Raw genomic sequence first — 20562 nt, 5'->3', positions numbered from 1 at the left:
TGGGTTGCTCCAGAGTGCCTTGTGCTCCCCAGGGCTCCAGGCAGGGGCTGGCAGCAGCTTGTCCCAGGTGCAGGAGCAGCTCCCAAGCACAGGCTGTGCCTGAGGGCCTTGGTCCTGACTGAAGCGGGCACAGCCAGCGAGGAGCCCAGCTTAGGAAAACCCACCCATCCTGCAGTTCTGTTGGAAGGGCGGGATCAGCCCTCGTGGAGCTGCTTCCCCTTCCCTGTCCCACCTCTCCTGGCTTGGAGCAGCAGCAGCAGCTCCCCAAGCCCCACAGAAAAGGGTCTGTGGTCAACCCGCCGTGGGGCAGGACACAAGCAGCTGGTCAGAGGCGGATTCTCTGCAGGGACAGACAACTCAAAAAAGGTTTGGTTTAATTGAAGATGTTTAGCAAGAGGTTCTTCAATAAATAATGGGCTATGGTGGGGATAGGGCTGACACCTCAGGACAGGGTGGTACGAAGACACACAGACCAGTCACAGCTCCTTTGGGATGTGATCGAGTAGCGGAGTTGGGTTGTGTAAGGGACAGGAGGGAAACTAGGGACACAGACACACATCAGCCCCAGGCAGTCAGGAGAGAAGAGCTTCATTCTGCTCCAGAGAAAGCAAGTGCTGAGAAAAAAATGGGCTTGGGCTGCTAAAGAAACTCAACCAACAGATGTGTTAAGTAAAAGTGGATAAGCAAAAATACCCCAAACTGGTAACAACGGAGGCTGGAAGGGTGTCAGGGGCCCTGAGGAGGCACTGGGGCTGGGGTGGAGCTGCCTACAAAGTGCCACTGGCACTGCTGAACTAAAGGGTAGCCAGAGACGACATATGGATGGGATGGAAGAGGCCCACTACGAGGGCAGCCCTGGCACCTTGGGGCTTGAAGGTCTCAAAGGCTGGGCTTTCCATCACTGCCCTGTTTGACTCCTTTTAAACACCTCTTTACCTTTTCTTTGAGCCCCAGAAGGACCAGCACCTCCAGAACAGCCTGGTGCTGCTCTCAGACACAAAACATGCCAGCCCCTGAAGCTGCCTGCTCTCCAGCCTGGCACCAGTCACAGCAGCTCATCTCCTGCATCCTTTTATTAGTGAGCTCCCACCCCGGGGCTGGTCACTGACAGGGCTTTCAGTGCCCATCCAGGCTGAAGGTTGGCCCTTGCTGGCTCTTCTAAGGCCCAGCCTGAGCCCTGTGTCACCCCCAGGGCCTGCCCAGCCCCTGCCACAGCTGGCAGTGCCAGCCCATCCAGGCCCTGCTCTGGCATGGGTCCATCTGTTCCCATCCCACTTAAAAAATGAGGTTGGAATAAGGAACTTGGTGCAGAGCAGGGGAAGAGCCTTGGCCAGGGAAGGGGGATTTGCCATGGGAATAGCAGGGCCCCTGGCCTGGCTGCACATGAGCTACTCAGGCCAGCCAGAGGCTCCTGGACAGGACAGGGCAGCCAGTGAGAGACAGCCCAGCACAGCCCAGAGGTGCCCAGACCACAGCCCACAGCACAGCACTGAGCAGCTGGGGCACCTTCCTCAGCAAGGGAAAGCTGGTGTGATGTGTGCACACATCCCATCCCTCAAGATCCTGCAAAGTCCAGCCTGGTGCCAAGGAAGGGGAGAAGGGCTCTGGACCAGACTCTACACTCCCAGCTCCCCTCCCCTGCTACATTCCATCCTGGACAAAGGCAGAAAGATCTATACAGTATAATACATATATATTTCACTATGAAATAGCAATTTCATTCCCTGCCTTCTACTTTATGCATCCTGAATTATATGCTTCTTTTTACATCACTCCAGAGGGCTAGTGGGGCTGGGTAGTTTCTCATGCGAGGCAGTTGCTCTCCCTGGAAGTTACCCACAGGACGCACCAGCAGCTGATGTGGCAGGACCTAAACATGATTCCCATTCCTCCCTTTCTCCTGCCCCAGCTGCCCCCTACCCCAGCAACAAGGGCAGCCTCTGCCCTGGCAGCCAGGGCTTTCCCAGTCCATTTAAGTGGTTCCTCAGTGCAGATCCATGAACCTCCCTCAGCTGCTCTCAGCAGCTGTGGATGGAGCGGGAGCAGCAGCTGAGCCCCCCCCACGACATCCCGGCTATGGGGAGGAGCAAACCGAGGCGAGGGGAGTGGAGGGGACAGTGCAGCATGCACACGGAGTGGTGACGCCAGGGGCCCGGGCTGCCGCGCAGCAGGCCCGCCACACCCACGTGGGGAGCCGGGGCTGCAGCCCCAGGGTGAAGTTCTACCAAAGGTCAGGCCCTGTGGAACAGGGAGTCCCATCCGGGGCTGGGTCACCGGCCAAGAGCTGTCATCACTGGAACCAGAGCCGGGTGTCAGGTGGAAGGAGAAACAATCCTATGGAAAGAAAAGAGGGCAGATGTTTTAGGGAAACACTTAGGGAAGGTGTGCTGGGGAGCCACTGTCCTGGAAACAAGAGACACGTGCAATGGCACTGGCAGCACTGGGGCCTCCAGTCACTGTGCTGGGACTCTGAGGGCTCAGGAACTGGGTGCCTGAGCTGCACTCAGCTCCAGCAGCTGGGAAAAGGAAAGGGACAGCAGGTTCCACCTGCTGTTGGCTTTGGTCTCCAGTAAACAAGGTCAGAATTTTATTTCCCTTCAAATGAAACCTGCAGGAGTTCAGCTGCTGGCTGGAGCTGGAGCACAGCCATGCCCAAACACCTTCCACAGCAGCAGATGAGCTCACTCCAGGATCTGTCACAGAACAGTGGCCATGGCAGGGAAGGGAGCTGTCCCCAGCACCCACCTGCGCTTCCTGTGTGCCCCCAGTCCGTCACATTGTCCGGCTGTACTCGATGCTGCTCTTGGCAGAAATGCCAGACCAGGGCAGGAGGCTGCAGAGGAGGCTCTGGGCTTGTCTGTATATCCTCTGGGGAATGGAGCAGGGGCTCAGGCTGGCTAGCGTGGAGCCAATGTGCTGTAGGTAGTCAGTGGCCACCAGTTAAGGACAGCAACACTTACACTGTAACTAAGCAAAGAACATCCATCACTCCCGGAGCTGCCCTGCCTGCAGGGACCCCTGCCACAGTGGAAGCTGTTCAGCTCAGTCAGATCTGCTCCTTGCTATCATTGCCTCCACTTTTCCATCAAAAGGAGCTCTGCTCTGCCCTGGAAAGGATGGCAGTTTGGGAAGGGAGCTCCAGCTGGTGTGGGAAATACCTCCTCTAGGCAGTTCCCTTTGCACTCCACAGAAGATCCTGTGAGGATAGCAATCCATCCCCATGCCCAGGGAGGTTGGAACTGACCAGCTACACCCAGGAACGATCAAGTTTCTTCTCCATGATCCATTGACCTGAAACAAATCCCCTAAGTCAGTGTGGGAGCAGCCTGCTGAGATCCAAGCCAGCCCAGGCTCATAGGGGATCCCAGGTCACAGGAAGCAAGACCAAGGGTTTCTCTGCCCTGTTCATGGCTAAATCCTGCACCCTACAAGCCAAAGCACACACCAGAACTTTGGCTTAACTGGCCCAGCACTTGCTCTCACTGGCATCCAACTTGCTCCAACCATTCCACATCAAGTAACTTTAACATCTTCCTTCCAGCTTCAGATTAAACCCACATCTGAGCAGGTTTCAGTTCCCACATCTACCCACACTCTGCTGTTAACCCAAACCAGGGTTTGGCCTCTGCTCAGCAGCCTGCAGGGAAAGGATATAAGATTGTCCAGGGTGGGTGCCCGCCGTTGATGTACAGGACGTAGGTGAAGCCATCTTTGAGGACCCCTCGGATGGAATAGTAATAGGGCAGGTAGTGGTGCTGTTTAAAGTCTCTGTTTTCATAGAAGTTTATTGCTGTGTTGTTGGTGGTAAGCACGTGCAGGTAGATGGCTTTGCAGTGGTCCTGGGCAGTGGTGGAGATGTGATCTTTCAGACTCTCAAGCAAGAGGGAACCTGTTGAAGGGAAGGCGGCACAGTGTGTGTGGGGCCCAGCTGAGCCCTCCTGCACCAGGGATTGCTGCACACACCTGGAGACCCCAAATCCCACCCAGTTCTCACAGGACCTTCTACATGGTTTTCTTACATGGTCCCACCTATGACCACAGCTTCAAACCCCAGAGATTTTAAAGACACAAACCTCTGCCTCAATAACCCCAAGCATGATACAGAACTTTGTCAATACTGCTCATCCCCAGCAAAGCAGTAATCCTGGCTTTGGGGAGGTCAGTGACTCATTTTCAATAGTATCAGTTCCATCCCATACATGTATTTATTTTAAAGCCATTTGATACAGCAGAGTGTCAAAACAGGACTTCACAAGCAGGTTATTGTATTGTGTCTGCTGAACTTGAATAAAAATCTAAGAACTGCTGGGATTTTAAGACACCTTCTGAGGAGGAGTGGAGACAGTCTCCTCCAGCCTGGATTTGCTGCAGCCAGCAGGAAAAACCAGAGAAGGGTTCAGAGGATACTCCAGCCCCAAGAGACAAGACCTGGGGGTTCATCCACACCACCTCAACATGGCACGAAGGACCCAGCAGAACCTGCATGGGAACTTCTTCCAGCAGGTGTGGTAACACCAGGCTAAAGAATCAGCCTGACTAATACACAGGGGAGATGGCTGCTGCTGTTTCACAATCCCCAGGGCCTGCAGGACTCCCTGGAGGACCCACAGGATTTCAGAGCAGAAGTCAACAGCACTGACTTCATGTTCTCTTGATACTTAGTGAGAATCTGTATCAGCCAAGACCAAAAAAAAACCACTGAGACATCAACAAAAGATCAGTTCAATTTTGTTATGAGATATTCCAATCTTCTACCTCACAGAAATCCAGCTGTCCTGTGTTTTAAGAACAGCAGAGAACTAGAAACCAAACCCTTTCACAAAAATCAGAGCAAATCAGAGCTTTAGTGCTCAGAAGCATGGCTGGAGTGAAGAGCCTACTGCATGAAAGGCTACAGCTTCAAACACCAATAGGAAAACTCAAGAGAAAGGTCTCAGAAAAAGCAGCAGCAGCTTTTTTTAGGTTGTCTTGCTACAGGTGCAAGCTCTAAGTTTTTGAGAGAGCACAGCAACATGCTGTGCAGATGGAATGGATAAAGGAAATACTGACTCTGAAAGGAGAAAATTCCAGCAAGATAGAACTGGGGAAAAATAGGATTTGAAAATTAGGAGGAGACTGAAAACCACCATAATTTTACATAAAGATCTCTTTACCAGCCTCTGTGATCATTCTGTGCTACCACATTCTTCTTTGTACTGGAAAATCCTCTCCAGTGGCATTTTAATGGAAGGTTTAAACACTGCTTTCACCAAGGACTCTGTGGTCATTTCTTTATGTATCCTCTAAGTTTAAACCTCTCCAAACATGCCTGGGGGAGAAGGGAGGACTTGGAGGTGCTGAGTTATACCCATATCCACTGAAGAGATCCAGGTGGGCACCCCTGGGTCACGCTGCCAAACCTGGCCCCTTCCCTTCTGCAGATCAGAGATGCACAGCCTGCCTGAAATGGCTCCGGAAGGGCAGCACTTGGTGACAGAACACAACTGCTCTAAACAGAGGGAAAGCCTTTCTGACCCCAGGATTTCAAATGGCTGCAGGAATGCTGCATTTGGCAGCAGACATTCAGAGCTGACTTGTACATTCGAGATCTAATCAGGCACAAGTTACACTATTTTCCAGTTCCCTTGTGGTTTTCTCACAGTTTGTTCTATCTGTTGAAGATGAAAGATTAAAAGCAGCTCTTTTTTCTGCCTCAGGGAGCAGACTGCTGATACCCAGAAAGAAAATAATTTCAAACCCTGCTTCTGGGTGAAGTTCTCACACTTTCAGACAGTCTCAGCAGCACCAGTGTGAGTTTTTGGTGTGCTCAGCTGGCCCCTGGGAACAAGATTGACAAAGGCCTGTGGTGCTCTGCAGGTATTGACAAATACTTGCACATTGTGTTGTGCCCACACCAGTAAAACCTCCCAGTGCACCTGCACTATCCCACCTGCTGGTACCAGTCACAGGTAAGCCTTTCCCATTCCCCCAGGGATACTGCAGGGAGACACTGGAGCTCCTTCAGTCATACCTGGCAAATACACCAACAGCTGGCACTGAGCAGCATCTTACCTATTCCATGTTTTCTGAACTCCTTCACCACTCCAAGACTTAGGATGTAAGCAACTTGAGTATCCACAGGAAAATTGGAAGCTAGGATATCTCCATCCTGTGTAGAGATGGGACAGGTTTTTTAATAGGGTACCTGGGGAGGCACAGGAGAAAGTGAGAACCCTGTACTGGAACTCCTCACGGCTGAAACAGGAAACTTCTCTTAACTGAACAGTCTTAGCTGAAGCTTTTGGGATGGAAGTTAAAATATCCAAGCATGGGGCTATTCCTATTTTCACATCATCCTCCCAGAGGCAGAACACAAACCATGCTATTTCCTACCTATGTACATTATTTGTGGGTTAGGGACAGAACATGCTTGCTTTCTTTACCAGAAGGATTCAAAGTGCCAGTTCTGGATCCACCCAGCAGTGTTTAGATCAACCCAGCAAGTCCTTGTGGCCTGCAAGCTGCACCTGAGCTGTGTCAGCTGGGGAGGAGAAGAAGCACATTCCACAGGCCCAATTGCCCAGAGCAGTGCCTGCATAAACCCTTGGCTTTCAGCTTGTATGGAACAAGAGCCTTTTGGAGAAGTTGTTGAAAATGCAGCTTCTGACTTTGATGAGCTTTGAGATGAAGCCAGACAGCTGAGGTGAAGAGACCCATGTGCTACCCTGTGCATGTTGGGTTATTGTTTAACCACATCACTGAGGGCCTTCCAGGAGTCAGGCACTCCCTGCACTGCCCCTGCTTTTTTTTTAGTGCTCTTCTCCCATGCTGTCTTCATTGACCATCTCTTCTTTCCCTCTCTGCTGCACTGGACTGTGTCTCCTGGACTCCAAGCTCTGTTATCTCTGAAGTCCATGCTCTCTGCAGACAGGTTACCTCCCCTCAGGGTTTGGGACAGGGACTGTGTAAAGGGAAGAGTTTCTGCAGGAAAGAGTAGAGCTGACCCAGTACAGCCAAGGAAGCTTTTAAGAAAAAAAGAGTTTTGTGCTCTCACAGCTACACCAGCCATGGCCAGGGATTAGCCTGCAGGATCTGATCCCTCAGCTCCCCACGGGGGCCATGCCCCAGCAGGAAGAGCTTCTGTGGTACCACACAGTCCCTCACCCCTGCTCCATTAGCTGGAAATCAGCATGTGCTTCATTCTTACATTAACTGAGACCAAGTGTCTGAATAGGGCAGGGAAAAGCCCCACCCCAAACAGGTGCCTTCCCCATTCCCCACAGCAGGGGCTGGATTCTGTCCTGCTGAAGCCCAGGGTAGTCACATACCTCTTTGTGAACCTTGGTCCTGCTCTTGATCTCTGCCACTATCATCCCCACGATGGAGCCTCTGTACGTGGCTGCGAGGGAAAAGAACTTCTTGTTGGAAGTGATATCTCGGTACCATGAGTCAGGGTACCTGGGAAGGAACCAGAAACAGCAATGTCTGGGGATGCAAAGCCCATGGGAACAGCCTTCAGATGCTCCTCAACTGGAAACAGTTGTTGCATCCCATTTAGTGCCATGGGTTCTTTCATCATGTAATGGCCTCCTGCCTTGCTAAGAGAATCACATTTTCAGCTTACAGTCTTTGCCCAGAGCTTTCACATCCATCTTTAGCAAGTTATTTTTAAATGCAAGATCCATCTGCCCTCATCTAAGAGTGTAAGGATCTCATTAATTTGATACATATGTAAAAAAAATGCTGCACATTGATAGGGAAAAGAAAATCATCACACCACCAGCCTCCAGTTCTCCTCCTCCTTCGGCAGCTACTAAAGGGAAACTACTTTATGTTCATTTATTTCCAAATGAGAGTTCAGCATGTCTTGCCTTTAAAATAAATCTACAAACTCAAAATATTATGAATGCTTTTGCTGATTTGTTACATTTTATTCAATCTTAATTATAATCTGCTAGAATTCTCTATGAAGCTAAGGTTAAAAATCCATGAAGTCTAGAGCTGTGGTTTCCCTGCATGCTTTAGGCCAGAAATCTGTCAGTGTCCCCCAGAAAAGCTCCTGTGCAGCCATGGGAATTGACCAAGTGTGGATTTGGGGAGCTGGCCTGGGGCAGGCTGAGATCAGCTGTATGGGAGGAGCAGTGCTCCAAGGGAAGCACTGCTCAGCTCCCCAGGACATTCAGAGCAGCCCCTCAGGAACAGCTCTGTGCCAGCTCGGTTCAGCTCTGACGGTGCTGTCCCAGCACCACGCTCCAGGACACAACTTCCTTTCACAAGCACAAGGATTCTGTCCTTTTTCCTGCAGGTGTTGCCCTTCCCCACCACATCCAGTCTTTCTCAAGAAGCTGATCCATCCCTTAAATGACAAAGCCCATTTTCCTGCCCAAATGCACACACAGGAAGTTTCTGATGACTCCAGTATGCTGCAGGACAGGCAGCAAAGAACCTTTAATGCCACCACCACCACCACAGTGCACAGAAGATTCCCAACCCGCTGCTGTCCTGGCAACAGCTCTGAGGCTACACCGAGTTGGAGCAGTGCAGGTTGGCCCCATTTGTCCCAAAGCCCCCAGCTGCCACCCCAAAGCAGGCACATACTCTATAGGGAACCAGTCTCCACAGAGCTGTTTCACCGTGTCTATGTCATCGTGGCAGAGCAGGCGCAGGTTCACATCCGTCAGTGCAGTCGGGGGCACCTCCTCTGTCATTCACGCCTGCAGGGGAAGGAAGCAGAGAGCAGTGCTGGAACACAGGGTCTGATCCAACAGCACCAGGAGGGGCTTCTTATGGACAAAGGAATTTCCCAGGAAAGTGAGTTTTCAGGGGAGATGAAGCAAAACAGAGCACCATTGACCTGAGAAGGAACTCAAAGCTGTGCTGGCCTTGGGACAAGCCCAGCTCGCAGCTGAGCCTGACCCATCCCTCCAGCCCCATATCCAGGCACATCCTGATCCCTGGGAGCACAGTCTGGTGACTCTGTGCGAGGAGCACGTGGCCACCAGCCCTTCCAAAAAGAGCATTAAATGAGCCAACAGTGTGCCAAGTGTACCTTATGTTGCATGGAGCTCTTCAAACGGCCGTGCAGCACCAACATTTTGTTAAAACAAAACTGAACAAACAGCTTAAAAAGGAAGCACTGCTAGAGAACATTTAGAAAGTCCTCTTGCACAACCCTGCCATCTCCAGTGAGTACATATGCAGAGGATTCCATCTCTTTAAAATGTTCATTTTGTTTAACCTATGGCGGTGAAATGAGATCTAGTTTCATTTCCCCTCGTTCCTGTGTGCCACGGCTCCTCCCAGCCCAGCACAGAGCACTCAGATACAGAAATCCCAGGACACCTTTTCTCCATAGCCCTGCCATGATCTGCTGAGCACCAATAGAACACTCGCTGCAATGTCTTCGGCCTTTTTAAACAAGCAGCAGGGGGAAAGAAGCAAGCGATAGCTAAAGTGGTTGTAAAAGCATTTCTAGCACTGATGGATGACTGGAGAACACATTTTAGGCATGACAAAGCCCCACATGAGACAGACAAGGTGAGTGGAGACAGGAGGAGTCGTTTCCTTCATCTCTCTCACTCTGACCCTCCGAGGTAAAAGAACCAGACCAGAATGCAAATTTAAAAACCAAAGCCACTGCCCTTAACAAAAACAAATTACTTAAAATTTTTACTTTCTTTTCCCAATTTTAAGAGTCTCAAGTCTTGGTTTCAAAGTGCCAAGTTATAAGGGAAAAGCTGCACAGAGGAATGTTTGTCTATGCCCTCCTGTGAAAAGGGATGCTCAGCTCTCCAGTGTTCTTGATTTAAAGCTCAGAGCTCAAGGAGGAACAGTTTTAAACACACTCCCCTTTGGACTGCATATGCCATTTGAGCAGCTTCAACACAAATATTGTAACTGGCAAAGTTGCAATTGCCAGTTTGGGGAATTTTAGGTTGCCAAACTTACAATTTAGCCATTAATTACAAATTATTAAGTTACTGAACATTCTTGGACAAGTTCTCAGGCACATGGTGGGATTCTCTGGGTGTACTGTGCAGGGTCAGGAGTTGGACTCAGTGACCCTGATGGGTCCCTCCCCTTCAGCATATTCTATGATTCTACTCTGCCAGTTACAGTCACTCTGTATGGAAATGGATCATTTGTTCCTCTCCAAAGAATTCCTTAAAAAGCATCACAGCTATTTTCCAGCCTGTTCTAGGACTGTGGCTGCCTGTTTACTAGAGCAGCCCACAGCATTCACAGTCAGTCCAGGTGCCAGTTTTAAAACAACTTAAGCCCCTACAAAATCTGCATTCCTTGCTGCCTTTACAACTTCTTTTACACTCCCAGACCTGGCTCAAGCCCTCAGAGGCCAGACTTGGAATCTGTATCCTGTCTCAGTGGTGCACACACTCCCCCTCCCCAGCCTCTGGTGACCTTTTAAAAGCCTCAGCTTCACCCCAAGGGACCCTGAAGAAAGAAGGATAAACATTTGCTGGCTGAGGCTCATCTGACCCACACCACTGGTTCCGGATGCTGTGGAGCCCAGTTTCACCCCCAGCCCTGCTGAACCCTTTGCGGAGCCATTTCAGAGCTGTGACACACCACAGGATCGTTTCTCTTGCAAAGTTTCAATGCCCCTGTAAGGGAACACCCCTTCTCAGCATTAATAAATCAGAGAGAAATGAAACCACCATGCCAGAGCCACGGCTTTGCTAATGAGTAGAAAAGGCAGGGCAGCACAGGACACATTCCTGTGAGGATTAGTCCATGTGTATTTAACACCATGTTCTCAAAGAGCTGGGCAAGCATTACGCATTATCCTGGAGCTGAAGCCAGCCTCCATCAAGTAATCCATGACTGTTTTGTTGAACAGGATAATCCCCCTCCCCTCAAATTCAGACACCCACGGCTGGTTGTGTTTGCAAGGACTCAATCCAGATGCTCCAGCACATTTAAAGGACATTTGGGACACCCATCTGGCACTGTGTCCTGCCTCTGGGGCTTAGGAGAGCAGAGCTGTGCCCCTTCCTCCTGGCTAGGTGTCACTGCTGCTGGAGGAGCTGTGGGAAGTGGCTGCTATGAGCAAGAAAGAAGAAATTCCAGGCAAATCAATTCCCTTCATACCCAGGTGACAGCCTCTGAGTCTTCTGGGATACCTGGAAAAACCCCCAAGAGCAGGTCCTGGCCCTGGGCACAGCCAGTGGCAATGCTGTCCTTAGCACAGCCAAAGTCCTGAACTCAAGTCCCAGCCAACACAGTGACCTAAGTGTCACCTTTAGAGTCAACTTAAGAGGACAAAATACATGCTTGAAAGCACAAAATAAAACAAAAAAAGTGTCAGTGTAAAACAAAACCCTGAAAGTTAAAAGGGCCTTTAGGGGTTTAGAGGCAGCAACACTGACAACACAAGTTCTGACCTCTGAGACCAAATGGTAGCTACTGTGAAGCCAAATGCAGACTCCAGGGGCATGTGGTTAATTCAAGGGTGTCCATGGCCACTTTGGAAAGCCAAAGTGAAGTTATCTTATTTATTTTAATATCTTTTTCTCAAGTGTCAGCCTTTGGTTCACATGATGGCCACGGTCTGGGGAGGTGATGTGGCCAACACCACGCACTGTCCCCGCTCCTGGGGGCACAGTGACCTCACCCTTCTGTCCAAACAGGAAGCACTTCAGGAGGATTAGAAAATGAGCCTACATTTCATATTTTATTTAACATTTCATGCTTACAAAGGGATAGTGCAGATAAACATTTGAAAAAGCTCTGAGGACACCCTCTGACAAAACACTGCAGTCAGGAGCAAGTAGAACTAGAAACTGAGCATTTAATTCCCTTTCTTACCTAAAATTTGCAGATATTAATGCATAACACATTCATTTCAAAAATACAGGAAAGCATAAAAGTTTTAAGCATTTTGACTAGTTTTCTGCCTTGCTCTATTGAAACAAATCTAGCAAAATGTTTTAGCCTCAAGTGAATTGGGTAGCTCAGAGGAGCCTGTGAAATTGTTATGACAAATATTTAGCAGCAATAGAAGTTGGATGAAAAGAAATAGTAAATGCATCACTAAATAAGCCAACTTGACATAATTTTAATCTAAAGTACATTGTGAGGCCTGAACTTGCTATTTAAAAATGATGTCATAAATCTTCAGCATCAATAGCTCTAGCTATAATGAGCAGCATTTCACAGTTGTGTCCAAAAGGCAGCAGAGCCTCTGGCTCCAGCACTGGACTGGCCTCCAGGGGCTGTCCCTGCTCACCCAGCACGACGGAGCCAAGCACAGGCACTGCCATTCCCACCAGCAGCACCTCCAGAGCCTGTGGAGAAGGAGCAGCTCTTGTCTAGAGCCAGGTGCAGGAACAGTTTCTTTACATGGGCCAGATGCTTCACAGCTAAGACACCTCAGCTCAAGCTTTTCTCAAGAGCAGGAGGTTTTCATTCCCTCTTAGAGCTCCTGTATTTAAAAAAAATCATAATAAAACCTACAGAAGATCACACTTCTAGAGAGACAGGCAGCCACACAGAACCAGCACTCTTAATCCAGCAGGGTGCTCAAATGAAGGATAAAGCCTGGTTCTTTGGCAGACAGCTGCTTAAATGTGTTTGAAAATCCCTTCAGCACTTCCATACCTACAAAAACCTGGCCAAGTGGTTCTACAAGTTGAGATTTCCCTTGTTTAGCACTGTTAGACATGTTTTAACAATGTTTTTGCCTTGTGCATCCTGCAAAAATGAGTTGGATTCCACCAGCAAACAAGATGCTGGTTTCATTAATTTTTGACTTTTAGCTTCCAAGCAGATAAACTCATGAAATTCCCAAATAAAAATTTTATCATCTAGCAACAAATATCACTGAATTTCCTAGCAGGATAAAAGCCAGGTAATCTTGGTTTGACTAAAGTCAGACAAATAGCAACTAGGATTGTTTACAACTCTAATTCCCATTAGGGATGTATTGACTTTAAATTCAGTGTTCACACAAAAACCAAAGTGAAGGAATCTTCTTCACTTGCAGAAACAAAGCTGGATCGAAGTTCATCGATATCTTTTACTTTATGTAAAACCTAATTGAGATCAATTCATCCTACAGAAAGCAGCAGAGCTGCAGGGAAGAATAAAGAGAAGCCCTGGCAGGCTGTGGGTGCTCACAAATGGGTGCCATAATTCAGGCAGCATTGTCCCTACAGGCACACCCAGCCAGGTGTCCCAGCACCTCCAACATTAAACAGTTCAGATCCTTAAAGACTCAGGATGAAGATTTTCACCTTCAGGAATTCAAAGCATTCACTTTGTGCACACTTCTGCTGGATTATTAAGGATTATCTGCTATCCTTCCACAGGAGGAAAAGATTAAGTTCCTGCAGATGACTCCCAAGGACACATCACAAAGGGGCTGTCCCAGAGGAAGGGCAGTGACACCAAACAACACACTGGGCACAGGGAGGGGGGCTGGCCTGTCCTGTCAGCTCCTGCCCAGCACTGCAGGACATGTCACAGAGCCTCTATTTCACTTTACAGACACTCCCTGCACACAGGGACAGAGATGGATTTCCCTGTGCCTGGCTCCCTCACACCAGAGGTGCTGCTGCAGTGTCACCACCAAATCCTTGTTTGCAACTCCAGTCACCATCTTGGACACTCCTCAGATCCCGGTAACACAAGATTTGCAGGAAAGAAAATTAATAACATTTGGCATCCTCTCTCACTTGTAAGTAAATAGGATCAGACAAAGCTCAGAGAGAATCTGAAAGCTACCAAAATGCAGGATTTTAGCTGTGACTGATCACCACAATACCCAAACCAGCCACAAAGTCTGCTGTTATCTTCCAGTGCATGAGCAGGAATTTTCACAGCTATAAGTCTCTCTACCTTGTGCTGTCTGGCACTGGGGATTTGATTTATATTAAACCATTCAGTTTGGACCAGTCTAATTCCACAAAGCAGTACAGATTTCCCTGCTGCATTTCATTTTCAGCTTACTGTGTTTTTAGGTTACTGGTCTCGCAGGGAATGTTCCACACAGACACCTCTGTCACCAAGCTCCTTTCATTTAATACAATGAAAGTGCAACTGGATTTCAAAACATCGTGGATTCATTACCAAGAATCTCAAAGAGGCACTTCCAGGACTTAGGGCAACATTATCCAAGCAACAGGAGCCAAATTTTTAAAGATATTTAAAGACTTGGCTTGACAGCTTCTCAGTACTACTTCAAGTATGGTCACAGAATAAAAAAATTAGGTTGGAAAGACCCTTTAGGGTTTAACCCAACTTAGATCAGGTTGCTTAGACCCATATAATGTCAGTGAGAAGCAAATCTCTTCACCCTGTCTGGAATCAGACCAGTCCCTTTGGATCTAAAGGCACAACTGGAAGGTGAGAGACATCAAATGTGCTGCCTGAACCAACACCCCCAGCTCTGCCAGTGTGCAATGCAAGCACACCTGGCAGGGCATATGTTACACTCTGCTTATCCATTTAATGCTCCTGCTCCTTCTAGGAATGCCACACAGGTTCATTTGGGACAGGCAGCACACAAACCCTACAAGGCAGAGCTCCCCTCATTCCCACTTTTGTTAAGCAAACCCTCAGAGCCTGGAGCCCAGGGTCACACCTGAACACTGATTGTTTCACCTCCATCCCTGTACACTCAGCACATCCCACAGGAGTGCTGCCCTAAACTGCCAGAACTTCATTCCCTGCACTAGCAAAAGCTTGGAGTGAGTGAGATTCTTAATGAGAAATCTGGGACAAAATGACTGATTCTGTGCCTTGGTCTGAAAAATACACAGCACCATGGGTGGAAGCAGGCTCTGATTATGTGACTTCACAACAGCACCTTTTGATCCATGTTTCTCTGCCTTTTCTACCAGAATCAAAAGCACTGAGCCTCAAAGCCCCTCGTGGGTCACAGGTCACTCAGGGGTGTGCACTAGCTCAATACTGGAGCACCCCAATATTTAAATTCCTTCAACAGCAGCTTCTTCCTCTGCAGAAAATGCCCTCTCAACCACCTGCCCTGGCACAGCCCCCAGGCTGCCACATGAGGAACACACCAGGTTAATCCAGCCCTGCCATGTGGATCCCATCTGCCCCAAAGCACATCCCAAGCACTAATGGGATTCTCTTGGGGACATCACTCTGGAGAAAGGAGTTTGTCAGTGCCTGGACTTTCTTGCCCAGTAAATCCATCCAGGGCAGTGTGCTTGACTAGCACCCCACAGTGGAGGAGGGCAACACCCAGTGAGCTCGGGGAAGAAGGTCTTGTAAGGAAAGCTGAACTCACCTCAGCCCCAGGGAGGCTGTGGGGTAACCTTGGGTTGAGATGAGACATCTGCACCAGTGAATTGTCAGCTGTCCTGAGCCAATTAATAATCACATCTTCCTGAGAGAGCTACACCAACATGGCAGGAGTATAACACAGCTGAGCCCAAAGTGTAACAACTGGACAATTTTACTTTACAAATTTACTTAAAAAAAGTAAATTTTGAAGGAAGCAAAGCAGGCTTCAAACTGTGTACTCCTTCCTGAGCACACAGAGACCAGGAAGAGGCACCTGGATTTGGATCCATCCATACACTGCCATCATTGTGTTCAGCTTCTGCTGTGATTTCAGCATGTTGCTGATCAATCAGACTCCCACCTAACACCAAACGAGTCAGCTGGATTTTACACCCTCCTCGTGTGGAACAGCTGCAAGAGCTTGGCCAGAGCTCGTTGAACTCCGACAGCCAGGAAGGCAGCACTGTCACACACAGCCTGGGAAAACCATCCTGGCAATCAGCCCTCCTCCTAAAGACTCACCCTAGATGGCTCAGACTATTTTTCCTCAGCTCTGAAATGCTGAAAACACGGTTCTAAGAAGAGATTTGTGCCTTGTCTAGAGCTCCACACAATTTTCCATTCTGCCCTCATCGAGGTGTGCACCACAGCACTGAAAGCCTCCAAGCCAAACACCCAGAACCCCTGTCATTGACACCTTGGCCTCCTGCCATGAAGGATCAGGATTTGAAACAGTCCCCAAAAGGATATTAAAAGGTGAGAAGGCAAAATGTAGTTCTACCTGTGTAGCAAGCAGTGTTATTTATTAGAAATAAAGAACACTTACTGTTAGTGAAAATCCTTTTATACCCCTGATCTTCTGCACACTCGGAGCTGGACTTGTCAGACTTCCAGCAGCAGAAATCATTAATATTTTGTATGTGGGTCACTTTCTGGGCTGTTCTTTCACCTTACAGCTCTGGAAACATTACTGGAGCCATGGATTTCACAGGAGTCAGTCCCCAAAGGAAGTGTCTCTAAAGCACACTGCACAAGGCCTGGCTTCCTGCTGCCCCAGATACAGCAATTCCTCTGGGGAATGGCAAACAAGAATCTCTAAGAAGGTTTTGCTGTTAAATCTTTTCTTGTTAAGACGAGGAAGGGAAAATCTGCTTTGTGACAGTGGCACTGTGGGGAGTCCAAACCCAAGGGTCACAAAAGAGGCACACTGGCAACAAGATCCTGGCTGGAGGGGACATTTAATACACAGCAAGTTTCCTCTTCCTGCAAAAAAAAACAAAAAACAAAAAATCCCCAAACAATCCATCACACCTGCAGGCCTGCTGCCCTTTCTGAATTAGAATAAACAGGCACACAGAAAATGTAGTGACTGAAAACCCAGCGAGAAATGCAGCCTACAAACCCCTGGGGAAGGGAATTTGAGACTGCCTCCATTTCCTACACACTGTCCTCATTATGGAGCAGCATCTACAAAACCCAGCCCCTCCACCTACACCCTCACAGGAGACACCAACACAACTGCCCAGAAGTTACTGCAAACAAGGGGCTTTCAAATAAAATACATTTTGAAAAAGCTTGAAAAGAACATTCCTTCCTCAGTTGTCAGAGAAGTGCCCCAAAGTTAACACCTCTCCAAGATCCCAACTTTAAAATGTGAGCCAAAATGGGTTCCTTTCCTTTCCTTTTTCCAGCATGAGACTCTCACGTTCAACTCAAAAATTCCACTGCTGCTGTTTTAAACTAACAACACTTAAAATGGATTCTGGCACAGCTGTCTGCTCTGACAACACAGCAATAAGTTGAGAAGCAGAAATTAAAAACTTTATTAAAAGCTGATGTTGGAAAACTGAGCAGCTCCTGTTCCTACCTCTCTGCAGGGTGGAAGGTGGGTGGGGGGACAGCGTGAAACCTGAAGCTCAAAAGGAGTCTTTTAGCAACACTGTGCACTGAAGCCCCAGACCTGCTGTGACAGGTTAGACCCAGGAAGGGAGGAGTGATCCCACTCTGACAGTGGTTTTGGAGAGCTCTTGGCTTCCCAGCTTGTAGATAAGGTGCAGATCTAAGGCAGATCTTTTCTGCTGTCACTCTGAACAGCAATTGGTTCTTTAAAAGCACCTGAACACGTCAGGGAAGGGAATCCCTGCCCAGCCCAGCAGCCTGGGAGCCTCAGGAAGGCAGAGCTGCAGGATTTCTGAATCAGCCCTGCCAGGAAGGGCCTGAGCTGGCCCCTGCCATTCCTCAGGTATTTACAGCAGTGCTGGCACCCTGAGTCAGCCTCTGCAGGCTCAGCTTCACCTCTCACTCCATGAATTACACTGGGAGTGGCTGGGGTGGGGGCCAGAGAGGGGCAAAGGAGGCAGGAAATGAGAGAATGGCTTTTGGGGTGGCAGGACCAGCTCAAATCAGCTGGCAGGCTCTGAGCCCAGCACTGACTCACAGACCGCACTGGCCCAACCCCTGTACTCAGAACACCCCCAAAAAACCCCATCCCCACATGCAAATGAAGATCAACCTTACTGGCAAAGAAATAACACCAGACATGAGAGAAGCACCAGACTTTGGTAATAAAAATAAATGCACGTGCTCTGTCAAAGGCTCTTTGGCTAAAGAGCATTTTCTAAATTCCACTGGCAGCTCCCACAATGTTTCACCACACCCACCTCCAGTGTGGATAGCAGGAGTCAGGATGACTGACACTGGTTTAGGAAAAGAAGTGAAAATTAAGAATGCCACAGGTTTTAAGAGGCATTCACAGCACAGCCACTTCCCAAGGAGTCAGACACGAGAAGTCAATTTGCCTTAAGCTCATCAAACAATCTGCTGAGAGAAACAGCAGCAGCTTCAAAGAGCAAAAATATATTGTCAGCACCACGAGCAAATGGTTCTTCCTTTGCCACCAGGTGTGGAAACACTAATTAGAGCAGTTTACAAGATGTAACAGAATTACTTTTTAACCTGCCAGAGAAAAGCTTCTGCTTTAAAAGCCTGGTCCCTGTCACTGCTGCTGAGGGGGCGAGGCTGCTCAGGTTTGTCTTGTAAATGAGCTCACACATTAATTATCACACACTGGACAGATCCAGCAGCTGGGTTTGGGGATTTTTTTGGTTTGTTTTCTTTTTCACCTCACTTGTGAGACACCTGCTAGAGTTCATTCCAACAGACAATTGGATAATCTGAAAAGACACCATGCTCTAGTGCTCCAAAATGCTCCCAAGTGTCCCCCATAAAGACTTCTGAGGATACTAACCTGGACTAAGGAGAGTCTGAGGCAGATTAAAAGAAATTAATTACAGGAATTAATTAGATTAAAATCATTTAGGATGAGTCCACAGTGAAAAGAGAGTCCATTCAGCAGGTTCATAACAACTGGATGGAAGGGGAGAGGAACAGAAATGCAAAAGTGGCTGAAGATCCTTTGGGACAGGCACAGATCTGCAGGAAGGTGAAATCTAAAGCTACTGGCAGCTGCAGAAAGCTCCCACAATGCCAAAAGCCAAGTAAACTATAACCTGGTAGATTAAAAAAAGGACTGGAGCTTGAAGAAATGCAAAATTTGTGTTGAGCACCACAAGTGGGGAAAGCGTCCACGCTCAGTGAGAACATCTGTGGCCCAGCAGCAAAGCAGGACACTGGGAATCAGCAGAACAGAGAGGGGCAAGATCCATCTAAAGGAGCCTGGTCTGAGGTAGGTGCAGATATTTAATGTCCCTGTGTCTGTGAATTAGACACCAGAGGGGAAGGAAAGGTGGCCAAGGGTCAGGAGCTCGGCAAGATCACCCAGAGCGGGCTGGGAGCTGCTGCAGCACAGCAAAGTCGGGAAAAACCAACAGGTACAGAGAGGCCGAGCTCAAACTCAACACGGTACCGCAATCAGACACTCAGGCAGCGAGCAGGGGACACGAAAACCGTCTGATGCCTGTAACCAGGAGTGGATTGCCCACGACACGTTTAACTCCTGGCTGGACACAGCAATGCCGGTGGCCTCCGCACACCGCTCCACCACAGCCAGCCGCCAGCAAACAAACCGCAGCGAGCCCGAGCGGCCCCGGCCTGCCCGGGGAACACCGGGCCCGGGGCACGCGGCTTCCGCCCTTCCCTGGGGAATCCGGCCGCGAAGGAGCAGGAAACGGGGACGGACACAGGCGATGACAATGGCACCCAGCTCTGCGTTATCGGGAAGGACGGGAGCACAGCCCCAGGGCCCGGACTCGCCGCGACCTACGGGCGGGGGGGCCGGGTTGCCATGGCAACTGCGCGGGGCCCGGCCCGCCCCGGGAGAAATCGCCATGACAACGCCAACCCCCTTCCCCAGCACAGAGACGCCCCCCAAACTCTTCCCCGCTCACCTGGGAGGGGCGGCGGACGCGCCCTCAGCACATCCCGGGCGGCGGAACCGGACGGAGGAGCGCCGGGCACGGACACCGGCGGCACTTCCTCAACCGGGCACCGCGCAGTAACGCGCCTCCCCATTGGCTGGCCGCAGGGCACGTGGCCACGGGCGCCGCGCATGCGCACAGAGGCGCGGCGGTCTCCTGAGGCCACGTGGGCGGCGCCGCGAGGGGAACGCGGTCGGTAATTAAGGGAGGGGTAATTAAAGGAGGGGTAATTAAGGGAGCGTCCTTGAGCGCAGGCGCTTGGGGAACAGGAGGTGGAGTTGGTCACGCCCCTGGGTCACCTGGCCGGAAGTTTCCCTCAGTCCTTCAAAGGGATAGGAGGCAGAAGTGTCGTACAGTGTAAGGACTTGATGCCATTCATGGTTCTAATCCTCAAGTCAGAAGTTCTTAAGGGTTTTTCCTTGTTGTTGAGGCGCTAAAAAGCGAGATGAGTCAGGATGCTTCAGTCGGAAAGCACCTACAAGGATTGCCTAGTCCAAGTGCCTGACCAAAAGTTAAAGGTCCTATTTTTATGACGGGTTCAGCTGAACTGGAGGCTGGACTAGGGGATCTCCAGAGCTCCCTTCCAACCCTAACTACTCCATGGTTATTATTAACCTTCCACTTCCACAGCCTCCTTCCAGCTGTTCCATTTAAATCAGATTTTCCCACCTTAATTTGCCCTTTTTGTTGCAGCCAGTGGGGAACCACAGGTGCCACATCTCCCCTCACAGGACAGCAGCAGAGGTCACTGTCACCCCTCGGAAGTGTAGGAAGAGCCCCTTTTTTCCTGCTTTTTCATCCTGCAGAGGGGGCTCAGAGAAGCACAGCAGGACAGGAGAGGGGCTGGATACCACCTTTGGCAAGCTCTGCTGTCCTTCCCAGGATGATTCCATGCATTCCCATGCTGCACTCAGAGCTGGCCAGCACAGCACTGCCA

General features: G+C 49.5%; 1 protein-coding gene across 1 annotated transcript; it reads right to left on the bottom strand.

Moving 5' to 3' along the window:
* Positions 1-357: 357 nt before the first annotated feature.
* On the bottom strand, positions 358-19729 carry NAA60 (N-alpha-acetyltransferase 60, NatF catalytic subunit). The gene is made up of 7 exons (XM_041462754.1): positions 19596-19729; positions 8578-8693; positions 7308-7437; positions 6052-6148; positions 3655-3889; positions 2746-2929; positions 358-2334 (listed from the first exon to the last, which is right to left on the bottom strand). Exons 2-6 carry the CDS (start codon positions 8685-8687, stop codon positions 2773-2775), a joined length of 729 nt encoding a protein of 242 aa, XP_041318688.1. The 5' UTR covers positions 8688-8693; positions 19596-19729; the 3' UTR covers positions 358-2334; positions 2746-2772.
* Between the last annotated feature and the right edge of the window lie 833 nt (positions 19730-20562).

The sequence above is a fragment of the Pyrgilauda ruficollis genome, unplaced genomic scaffold, assembly GCF_017590135.1.
Source record: "Pyrgilauda ruficollis isolate IOZ18807 unplaced genomic scaffold, ASM1759013v1 scaffold16, whole genome shotgun sequence".
In the NCBI taxonomy this organism is placed as follows: Eukaryota; Metazoa; Chordata; class Aves; order Passeriformes; family Passeridae; genus Pyrgilauda; species Pyrgilauda ruficollis.
This window is presented reverse-complemented; position numbering and strand designations above follow the sequence as displayed.